We start from the raw sequence: 12,565 nt of genomic DNA, 5'->3' as shown, positions 1-12,565 counted from the left end.
TAGGTAAAGCGGCAAAACTAGGATCAGTCATCATATTGGGGGACTTCAATTATCCCGACATTGACTGGGAAGAGGGGACTGCACACTCGCATAAGGCCCGGCTATTCACGGAAACCTTACAGGATAACTACATGTCGCAGTTGGTGGATTCCCCTACTAGAGAGAATGCTATCCTGGATCTATTGATCACTAATGACCCAGACATAATCTCGGAGGTAGGAGTCCAGGACAACCTGGGCTCTAGCGATCACAGGATGATCACATTTAGTATAAATAACAATATAAAAAGGCAAGTGGGGAACATAAGAACCCTAAACTTCAGAAGGGCAGACTTTCCAAAATTGTACTCATTGATGGAAAGGGTAAACTGGGACCAAACCCTGGGATCACTGACCACAGAGGAAAAATGGGAATGCTTTAGAACAATATTAAGCAAAGGCATCTTGCAGTGCATTCCTATGGGGAATAAATTTAGAAGAGACAAAGCCAAACCTGGCTGGCTAAACCGTAGCGTTAAAAAACTTATTAGGGGAAAAAAAAAATTGGCCTTCAAGAAATATAAATCAGAGGGCACTGTATCGGCCTTCCAGCAATACAAGGAGGAAAATAAGAAGTGTAAACACGAAATCAAGATGGCTAAAATCAACTTTGAGAGACAAATAGCGGAGGATAGTAAAAAAAACCCAAAGAAATTCTTTAAATATATCAACAGCAAAAAAACTAGGGCAGAGCATATTGCACACATAATTAGCGATGATGGGAGGATGGTTACAGAGGACACTGAAAAAGCAACCGTGCTGAATTCTTTTTTCTCGTCAGTCTTTACGCAGGAAAAGGAAGGGTACACTGACCATGACTGTATGGTTAGTAGTAATACACAGGACTTGCCACTATGGCTAACAGAGGGGGAAATCAGGGAAAGACTGGATAAACTTAACACAAACAAATCACCAGGCCCGGATGGCGTACATCCGAGAGTGCTCAAGGAACTCAGTATGGTTATATCTAGACCACTGTTCCTGATCTTTGCTGACAGTATTAGGACAGGAGATGTACCAGGGGATTGGAGGAAGGCTAACGTGATTCCGATATTCAAAAAGGGCCAGAGACATATCCCGGGAAATTATAGGCCTGTCAGTCTGACATCAATAATATGTAAACTTTTGGAGGGGATGATAAGGGACTATATCGTAGAGTATGCTAAAGATAACAACATCATCAGTAGTAACCAGCACGGGTTTACAAATGGGCGATCTTGTCAAACCAATCTCTTAGCATTCTACGAGGAAGTGAGCTGTGAGCTAGATAGGGGGAGACCAGTGGATGTGGTGTACTTGGATTTCGCTAAGGCGTTTGATACAGTTCCCCACAAGCGCTTAATTTATAAAATAAGGTCTGCAGGTATCGACAGCAGGGTTTGCTCTTGGATACGGAATTGGCTAAAAGGCCGTGTCCAAAGGGTAGTAATAAACAGCGCATACTCAGACTGGTCTGAGGTAGTAAGCGGGGTGCCCCAGGGCTCAGTCCTGGGACCAACCTTGTTCAATTTATTCATAAACAGCATTGAGGACGGGATCAGTAGTTCGTTATCAGTTTTTGCAGATGACACAAAATTGGCCAGGGCAATAACTGCACAGCATGAAGCAGATATCCTACAGAATGACCTGGACAAAATTACGGAGTGGGCAACGACATGGCAAATGAGGTTTAATGTGGAGAAGTGTAAGGTTTTGCACTTGGGGACCAAAAACATAAAAACACAATACACGTTAGGAGGGGAACCCTTGGGGGAATCAAAAATGGAGAAGGATCTGGGAGTCTTAGTTGATGATAGATTAGGCAACAGCATGCAATGCCAAGCGGCAGCTTCCAAAGCCAACAGAATATTAGCATGCATAAAGAAAGGGATGTATTCCAGAGATAAGACTATAATCCTTCCACTTTATAAAACTCTGGTCCGACCGCATCTGGAGTATTCTGTCCAGTTCTGGTCGCCAGTCCTCAGGAGGGATGTGTTGGAGCTGGAGAAAGTCCAGAGAAGGGCAACTAAACTGATTAGGGGGTTGGAGGACCTTACCTATGAAGAGCGGCTGCAATCGCTCGATTTATTTTCCCTGGAGAAAAGACGTCTGAGAGGGGACATGATAGCAATTTATAAATATCTTAATGGGGATCTCAGCTTAGAAGAAAAGCTGTTCATTCGAAGGAATTGCATGAGGACTCGAGGACATACAATGCGATTAGAGGAGAAGCGTTTTAACCTCAGGCAACGTGGGGGGTTCTTTACTGTTAGGGCTACAAGATTGTGGAATTGTCTACCACAAGAGGTGGTTTCTGCGGGTAGTATGGTGACTTTCAAAAGACTCTTAGACTTACATCTCAAGGATCAGGAGATTGAGGGCTATGTTAGATGATTACAGTCACACACACCTACACAGGTTGAACTGGATGGACTATTGTCTTTATTCAACCTCACCTACTATGTAACTATGTAACTATGTAACACACCTGTCTATATAAGACCTTCCAGATCACAATGCATGTCAGAGCAAATGAGAATCATGAGGTCAAAGGAACTGCCTGAAGAGCACAGAGACAGAATTGTGGCAAGGTTACAAAAAGATTTCTTCTGCACTTAAGGTTCCTAAGAGCACAGTGGCCTCCATAATCCTCAAATGGAAGAAGTTTGGGATGACCAGAACCCTTCCTAGAGCTGGCTGTCCGGCCAAACTGAGCTATCGGGGGAGAAGAGCCTTGGTGAGAGAGGTAAAGAAGAACCCAAAGATCACTGTGGCTGAGCTCCAGAGATGCAGTCAGGAGATGGGAGAAAGTTGTAGAAAGTCAACCATCACTGCAGCCCTCCACCAGTCGGGGCTTTATGGCAGAGTGGCCCGATGGAAGCCTCTCCTCAGTGTAAGACACATGATAGCCCACATGGAGTTTGCTAAAAAAACACCTGAAGGACTCCAAGATGGTGAGAAATAAGATTCTCTGGTCTGATGAGACCAAAATAGAACTTTTTGGCCTTAATTCTAAGCGGTATGTGTGGAGAAAACCAGGCACTGCTCATCACCTGTCCAATACAGTCCCAACAGTGAAGCATGGTGGTGGCAGCATCATGCTGTGGGGGTGTTTTTCAGCTGCAGGGACAGGACGACTGGTTGCAATCGAGGGAAAGATGAATGTGGCCAAGTACAGGGATATCCTGGACAAAAACCTTCTCCAGAGTGCTCTGGACCTCCGACTGGGCCGAAGGTTTACCTTCCAACAAGACAATGACCCTAAGCACACAGCTAAAATAACGAAGGAGTGGCTTCACAACAACTCCGTGACTGTTCTTGAATGGCCCAGCCAGAGCCCTGACTTAAACCCAATTGAGCATCTCTGGAGAGACCTAAAAATGGCTGTCCACCAACGTTTACCATCCAACCTGACAGAACTGGAGAGGATCTGCAAGGAGGAATGGCAGAGGATCCCCAAATCCAGGTTTAAAGACTTGTTGCATCTTTCCCAAAAAGACTCCTGGCTGTATTAGATCAAAAGGGGGGCTTCTACTAAATACTGAGCAAAGGGTCTGAATACTTAGGACCATGTGATATTTCAGTTTTTCTTTTTTAATAAATCTGCAACAATGTCAACAATTCTGTGTTTTTCTGTCAGTATGGGGTGCTATGTGTACATTCATGAGGAAGAAGAATGAACTTAAATGATTTTAGCAAATGGCTGCAATATAACAAAGAGTGAAAAATTTAAGGGGGTCTGAATACTTTCCGTACCCACTGTATGTGTTGTTACCATCAAGATGTCCCATAAGTGTGGATGGAGCTGTAGGTCCATACAGGAGAGCCCATGTTAGATAGAAATGCGCTGTAAGCTGTACAAGCAGCTGGGAATCTGGTGAGGGCAGTATTGCCCTTATTCACAAGTGGTGGTTGGTTCCCTGACTTTCTGCATGGACTGTTTTAACCCTCCTCTTATGTTAGAATTCCGTTACTATCCATGATGTTAGGGTCAGTTTTGACCCGTGTTTTAAATCAGCCATAAAATACCCTCTGAATAATTATTTATCATCAAATTTGTTTCTTACCAAATTTGATACTTTGATTCACAGCCTTGATCTTGATGACACAGTTGGGACCTAATATATCGGATTTTATGCAAGAGATTTCTTTTTGATGCCTATATAGATTATGTATGGTGAATACGGAGGTATTATCTTCCGAACAGCCTATGCATCGCTATAGCCCTGTCGCCTAACACAAGTCACTGTTCAAAAAGGGTCAGTACAAAACTTGAGCCAAATATAAAAATATTCAGCAGCATGATGTATGTTATATTATTAAACATGTAAACTGAAATGTAATTACTTGTATTTATGTTACTCATAGAAACATCGGTCTGTTATGGTCTCTCAGGCCCTGAGGAAGCCTTAAGCGAAACGCGTCGGCTTGCTGGGGACCTACCGTGACCGAATCCAGCTTGAGACCCATCATCCACCTACACAGGCTTTGTTTTTTGCTCTAATCCCTTGTGGGATATGTTTCTATACAAACAGTGATGTTAGAATTTGATTTTAACAATTTTGTATGTTATTTTGTTTCTATCATACATGCATGGTAATCCATGCTTGTTTTTTACTTGCTATAATAATAAAATGTATTTTTGATTTTACAATTGGTTTTGGTTCTGATCCTTCTACTCCCACTGGCCCGCAAAGCCCCGCCTTTTTCTATCCCAATGTTTTTCACTAATCTTCAACAGGGGTAAGGGCCTATCTTACACGGCAATTTTTGTCTACAAATTGTTTCTTACCTCTTGGTTACCTTGTTAGGCTTCTTTATCCTTGAAAAGATTGGTTTTAATATTTTTGGTGTGACCCCTAGACCTTTCTTTTGATAGCATACCTCTCATTGTCAAATTTAAAAAATGGTAAAATAAAGTCAGCAACTCTGAAATGAATTTGTCCTATGTTTCTTCACTTTATTTAGAGAAGCAGACAAGCAGGAAAAGAGATAGGCCCCTCCCTAACTACAGCTCACAGGGTTGAGAGGGGATTGGCTGTCAGTGTTACTAAGCAGAGAGAGTGTTTATGATTTCAGTTTTGGCACTTATTAGTGTCCTAAAATCCTATATTATAACTGGGTCAGAATCGACCCTAACACCATGAACGTCTTAATTTTCACCACAGTATTTTATAATTTAGTGAAAAGGATTATTTTTCTATTACATTGTTTAAATAGAGGTTCCTGACAAAGTAAAAAAATCTTGATGCAATAAACAAATTTATGTGATACTTATAGACATTCAAAACCTGAAAACGGGTCAGTTTTGACCCTAACACAAGAGGAGGGTTAAGTTATTTGTTATATATATTTTTCTCACTTTAATTTTTCCACTATCAAAACCACTAGTTGTAATTTATTTATGTTATATCACTTTGAGATCCTTATTATTTTTAGGGGCTGCGTTTTATGTTGTTTTATAGATTGTTTTTTAGTTTGTATGCTTACCCACTGCCTTATACTACTTTGGCGCTGACTTAATACATCTGGTGTGTTATACTATACCTGTGTTTGGCTTCAGGGAATTAAGATTTGGCTTTCTTCCTGATTTATCAGTGACCTCTGATCTTGGAGCTTGAAGCTCTAGCACTGGGTATTCCACTTCTGGCTGAGACTGAAAGATAAATTAATATACGTTGACTGTCATGATAATCAGGAATTAGGATAAATTGATATACGTTGACTGTCATGATAATCAGAAATTAAAATAAAGGTTTGCTAAAAAAGTAAATTAGGTAGAAAATGGTTAGAGAAAATAGGACTTAGCTGAAATCCAATTTATAACGTTTTTCTTTTTTTTTTTTTTTTTTTTTTAAAAAAGGCATTTGACTGACTAATGGACAAATGCCATTTGATCTGAGTAAATACTTTGCTTACTCTTTTTTTTGGGCTTCAGATTATGTTTTTGTATTTTTTTAGCTATGTAAATTATAAAAAGTTAATTCTTTTCTTGTACATGAATGGATAAAATGCTATGTATGTCATTGTATCCACGCTGGATACTTGCCAAACACTATATATAGTAATGTACATGTTATCACCCCCTTTAATTTAATTTTTTACCTTTTTCTGTTGTTTTTTTATCATTCTATACCTTGTATGTATTCATTCTAATTTTCAATGAATGTTTATTGTGAAAAAAAAAAAGATAATTTAAGAGAATATTTTCTTCACCTTTGGTAAATTGGTCCCACTGTGTAAAATTTAACTTGGACCTTTTTCATAAACATTAATTAAATTAGTTTTAACACAGTTGGACATGTTAGTACATGAGGAGGACATAGACCTTGTGGGAATAACGGAGACTTGGTTCGACCCCTCACATGACTGGCTGGCCAATATCCAAGGGTATTCGGTGTACCGGAAGGACAGGGTTGGTAAAAGAGGGGGAGGGGTATGTCTCTATGTCAAGAACAATATAAAGGTGCTAGAAAGGAGTGACATTACGGATGGGATGAGCATGGATTTAGAATCTGTGTGGGTTGAACTCGATAGGGAAGAAGATAAGGGAAAAGTAGTTGTGGGGGTTTGCTATAGGCCACCTAACCAAGGGGAGGAGGTAGAGCTGGAATTTTTAGCACTAATAGGTAAAGCGGCAAAACTAGGATCAGTCATCATATTGGGGGACTTCAATTATCCCGACATTGACTGGGAAGAGGGGACTGCACACTCGCATAAGGCCCGGCTATTCACGGAAACCTTACAGGATAACTACATGTCGCAGTTGGTGGATTCCCCTACTAGAGAGAATGCTATCCTGGATCTATTGATCACTAATGACCCAGACATAATCTCGGAGGTAGGAGTCCAGGGCAACCTGGGCTCTAGCGATCACAGGATGATCACATTTAGTATAAATAACAATATAAAAAGGCAAGTGGGGAACATAAGAACCCTAAACTTCAGAAGGGCAGACTTTCCAAAATTGTACTCATTGATGGAAAGGGTAAACTGGGACCAAACCCTGGGATCACTGACCACAGAGGAAAAATGGGAATGCTTTAGAACAATATTAAGCAAAGGCATCTTGCAGTGCATTCCTATGGGGAATAAAAGAAGAGACAAAGCCAAACCTGGCTGGCTAAACCGTAGCGTTAAAAAACTTATTAGGGGAAAAAAATTGGCCTTCAAGAAATATAAATCAGAGGGCACCGTATCGGCCTTCCAGCAATACAAGGAGGAAAATAAGAAGTGTAAACACGAAATCAAGATGGCTAAAATCAACTTTGAGAGACAAATAGCGGAGGATAGTAAAAAAAACCCAAAGAAATTCTTTAAATATATCAACAGCAAAAATACTAGGGCAGAGCATATTGCACACATAATTAGCGATGATGGGAGGATGGTTACAGAGGACACTGAAAAAGCAACCGTGCTGAATTCTTTTTTCTCGTCAGGAAAAGGAAGGGTACACTGACCATGACTGTATGGTTAGTAGTAATACACAGGACTTGCCACTATGGCTAACAGAGGGGGAAATCAGGGAAAGACTGGATAAACTTAACACAAACAAATCACCAGGCCCGGATGGCGTACATCCGAGAGTGCTCAAGGAACTCAGTATGGTTATATCTAGACCACTGTTCCTGATCTTTGCTGACAGTATTAGGACAGGAGATGTACCAGGGGATTGGAGGAAGGCTAACGTGATTCCGATATTCAAAAAGGGCCAGAGACATATCCCGGGAAATTATAGGCCTGTCAGTCTGACATCAATAATATGTAAACTTTTGGAGGGGATGATAAGGGACTATATCGTAGAGTATGCTAAAGACAACAACATCATCAGTAGTAACCAGCACGGGTTTACAAATGGGCGATCTTGTCAAACCAATCTCTTAGCATTCTACGAGGAAGTGAGCTGTGAGCTAGATAGGGGGAGACCAGTGGATGTGGTGTACTTGGATTTCGCTAAGGCGTTTGATACAGTTCCCCACAAGCGCTTAATTTATAAAATAAGGTCTGCAGGTATCGACAGCAGGGTTTGCTCTTGGATACGGAATTGGCTAAAAGGCCGTGTCCAAAGGGTAGTAATAAACAGCGCATACTCAGACTGGTCTGAGGTAGTAAGCGGGGTGCCCCAGGGCTCAGTCCTGGGACCAACCTTGTTCAATTTATTCATAAACAGCATTGAGGAAGGGATCAGTAGTTCGTTATCAGTTTTTGCAGATGACACAAAATTGGCCAGGGCAATAACTGCACAGCATGAAGCAGATATCCTACAGAATGACCTGGACAAAATTACGGAGTGGGCAACGACATGGCAAATGAGGTTTAATGTGGAGAAGTGTAAGGTTTTGCACTTGGGGACCAAAAACATAAAAACACAATACACGTTAGGAGGGGAACCCTTGGGGGAATCAAAAATGGAGAAAGATCTGGGAGTCTTAGTTGATGATAGATTAGGCAACAGCATGCAATGCCAAGCGGCAGCTTCCAAAGCCAACAGAATATTAGCATGCATAAAGAAAGGGATGTATTCCAGAGATAAGACTATAATCCTTCCACTTTATAAATATCTGGTCCGACCGCATCTGGAGTATTCTGTCCAGTTCTGGTCGCCAGTCCTCAGGAGGGATGTGTTGGAGCTGGAGAAAGTCCAGAGAAGGGCAACTAAACTGATTAGGGGGTTGGAGGACCTTACCTATGAAGAGCGGCTGCAATCGCTCGATTTATTTTCCCTGGAGAAAAGACGTCTGAGAGGGGACATGATAGCAATTTATAAATATCTTAATGGGGATCTCAGCTTAGAAGAAAAGCTGTTCATTCGAAGGAATTGCATGAGGACTCGAGGACATACAATGCGATTAGAGGAGAAGCGTTTTAACCTCAGGCAACGTGGGGGGTTCTTTACTGTTAGGGCTACAAGATTGTGGAATTGTCTACCACAAGAGGTGGTTTCTGCGGGTAGTATGGTGACTTTCAAAAGACTCTTAGACTTACATCTCAAGGATCAGGAGATTGAGGGCTATGTTAGATGATTACAGTCACACACACCTACACAGGTTGAACTGGATGGACTATTGTCTTTATTCAACCTCACCTACTATGTAACTATGTAACAGTGTTTGCTGAAAGACACCAATAAAAAAACAAAAAAAAAAACCGTAGAATTTAATTAAAAACTAACAACTATAGAGTAGGCTTTCAAACATTTTTATGAAACAGTACCAGCATTCACCTGAAATACCACAACTTTCCCATCATCAGACTGTAGGTAGAAAGTCCAAGTGGAAGAGATAAAGCTCTGAGCTGAGCTTACAAGGTCGCTGCAAAACCCAGAGATCAGATCAAACATGGAAAAAGATGAGGGAATTCGGAAGTCCAGCATCTAGATCAATAAAGAAAAAAGCTATGTGAAACACATTTTAGTAAATTTGTTACATAAACAGAAAGTAACATTACACATGGAATAGGCGCCTTTCTTGAGCAAGTGTGTGGTCAAGAATCCCTTTAGAGTGTATCTAAAACCAATTTTTTTCCCATTGATTTTGGATAGTGTGGGGAAGAGTTAAAACTCCTGTCAGAATTGTATTGCTCTTTGTGTTTACGATGAAGAGATTTATCTTTTATGCTTGTATTGGAAACCTTTGAAATTGGGACATTGATGGGAAATCCAAAATATGATGGTTGTCACATAGCCAGGAGGTGAAGGGAAATCTTTCAGTGGGGGCACTTGTTCCAGTAATAGCTATATTACATGGAATTTCACCTAATTTTGGAGAAAGTTCCTCTCACATCCTGTTGTATCCTCAAGACAAGAAGTATAAAGAGTAAGGAAATACGATTCAGAAGAAATAAAAAGCTGCACAATTCCACTACAATGGTCTTTATTGTAAAGCTTCTATAAAAAGACAAGGCAGAGACACCGAATGCGTTTTTGCCCATTAGCACATAGTCATAAGGCATTCGGCTGCCTTATGACTAAGTGCTAATGCATAAAATGTTTTAAGACTCTGCAGACCTAACATGTGATGTGAACTTTATATTTAACACAGCAGCAGTGGAAGAATGTATGGCCCTACCTTTCCTTTGGATCTTGCTATGGTAATTTTACATCAACTTTTTATATTATACAATTTCATAATTGATTTATTTCTCATAACTAGTGTCACCTACTTATGACAGTCCCTGTATAGCTGCTACACACAAGACCCTATTTATTTGTACCAATATACCATATACTCTACAAAAAAACTAGTTACTGAAAAATAATTGTCAATACTTACCTAATAATCTATTGTGGTTTAATGCCAGTTTCAAAATGTAGTCCGATCATAGGCAGACAAAAATGAACAAGGTTCAGGATTAAATACATTTACCTAATTACATACAGTATCTCACAAAAGTGAGTACACCCCTCACATTTTTGTAAATATTTTATTATATCTTTTCATGTGACAACACTGAAGAAATGACACTTTGCTACAATGTAAAGTAGTGAGTGTACAGCTTGTATAACTGGCAACAAAAGTGAGTACACCCCTAAGTGAAAATGTCCAATATGGGCCCAAAGTGTCAGTATTTTGTGTGGCCGCCATTCGTTTCCAGCACTGCCTTAACCCTCTTGGGCATGGAGTTCACCAGACTTTCACAGGTTGCCACTGGAGTCCTTTTCCACTCCTCCATGATGATATCAGGGAGCTGGTGGATATTAGAGACCTTTCGCTCCTTTACCTTCCATTTCAGGATGCCCCACAGATGCTCAATAGGGTTTAGGTCTGGAGAAATGCTTGGCCAATCCATCATCTTTCCCCTCAGCTTCTTCAGCAAGGCAGTGGTAGTCTTGGAGGTGTGTTTGGGGTCGTTATCATGTGGGAATATTGCCCTGCAGCCCAGTCTCCGAAGAAAGGAGATCATGCTCTGCTTTAGTATGTCACAGTACTTGTTGGCATTCATGGTTCCCTCAATGAACTGTAGCTCCCCAGTGCCGGCAGCACTCATGCAGTCCCAGATCATGACACTCCCAACAACATGCTTGACTGTAGACAAGACACACTTGTCTTTGTACTCCTCACCTTGTTGCCATCACACACGTTTGACACCATCTGAATCAAATAGGTTTATCTTGGTCTCTTGTGCATCATCCTTAGAAGAGGCTTCCTTCTGGGATGACAGCCATGCAGACCAGTTTGATGCAGTGTGCAGCGTATGGTCTAAACACTGACAGGCTGACCTCCCACCCCTTCAACCTCTGCAACAATGCTGGCAGCACTCATACGTCTATTTCCCAAGGACAACCTCTAGATATGACACTGAGCACATGCACTCAACTTCTTTGGTTGACCATGGTGAGGCCTGTTCTGAGTGAAACGTGTCCTGTATGGTCTTGGCCACCCTGCTGCAGCTCAGTTTCAGGGTCTTGGCAATCCTCTTATAGCCTAGGCCAGTGATGGTGAACCTTGGCACCCCAGATGTTTTGGAACTACATTTCCCATGATGCTCATGCACTCTGCAGTGTAGTATGGCTAATTGGGCCCAATTTTGACATTTCCCTTAGGGGTGTACTCACTTTTGTTGCCAGCGGTTTAGACATTAATGGCTATATGTTGAGTTATTTTGAAGGGAACAGCAAATTTACACTGTTATACAAGCTGTACACTCACTACTTTACATTGTAGCAAAGTGTCATTTCTTCAGCGTTGTCACATGAAAAGATATAATAAAATATTTACAAAAATGTGAGGGGTGTACTCACTTTTGTGAGATACTGTATATTACAATGGGGATCTAAAAATGAACCCAGATACAGTGGAGAATTTACCAAACCTGGAGCAGCTAGAATCTGGAACAGTTGTGCATGACCACCAATCAGCTTCTATCTTCAGCTTATTTGGTAAGTTTTGAAAATGAAAGATAGAAGCTGATTGGTTCCCATGCACAAACGCTCCAGATTCTTGCTGCTCCAATTTTCATATATCCCCCTCAATTTTTATTCAAAGGGACTGTTTCATTAACATCGCAGAAAAGAAAATAAGGTTAAAAGTAGAGTTGCCTGTATTGACCACTTATAATTCTTTTTTCTATTTTCCTTTAAATTAAATGGTGTAACCTGTTTGGTTGCTGTTTGCAACAACTGCACTTTTAAGCGTATTTTCTTATTTTTTAGTACAACCAAGCCATGACTGAAAAAGCATAGGATTGAAAATACCTCAACTGGAATCTATTTATCAAACAGATCAATAGACTATTGATTACTGCATAAAATGACTATATCATTATTCCTTAAAGAGGAGCTCAATTCTGGAAAAAAAAATACTATAGCTGTTTGCTTTTAATATAAGGACACTTACCCATCCAGGGATCCCGCAATGTTGGCACCCTGAGAAGATTCTTGAATCGGCTTCGGGTGCAGGCACCGGCATTGTAAGTAAGGGAAACCGGGAAGGAAGCCTTCGGGCTTTACAGCCGGCTTCCTACTGCGCAAGTCACGCTGCGCTTTCTGACTGGTCCTGCCATCTTCTGGGACCTGCGTATGTTCCAGAAGACAGTGGGGAAGGAGG

At 41.0% G+C, this 12,565-nt stretch overlaps 1 protein-coding gene across 1 annotated transcript in view; it reads right to left on the bottom strand.

The window, feature by feature from the left end:
* TMEM59L (transmembrane protein 59 like) overlaps window positions 1-12,565 on the bottom strand; it is a 140,174-nt gene that overhangs the window by 24,427 nt on the left and 103,182 nt on the right. Inside the window, exons 4-5 of the mRNA XM_082274975.1 lie at window positions 9,244-9,393; window positions 5,568-5,676 (exon numbers count right to left, since the gene is read on the bottom strand). Coding sequence (XP_082131101.1) covers window positions 5,568-5,676; window positions 9,244-9,393 — 259 coding nt within the window. The remainder of the gene's footprint in view (window positions 1-5,567; window positions 5,677-9,243; window positions 9,394-12,565) is intronic.

Source organism: Pelophylax lessonae, assembly GCF_965119305.1.
Source record: "Pelophylax lessonae genome assembly, chromosome: 1".
Lineage (NCBI taxonomy): Eukaryota > Metazoa > Chordata > Amphibia > Anura > Ranidae > Pelophylax > Pelophylax lessonae.
The sequence above is the reverse complement of the archived record's forward strand: the minus strand, read 5'-3'. Positions and strand labels throughout refer to the sequence as shown.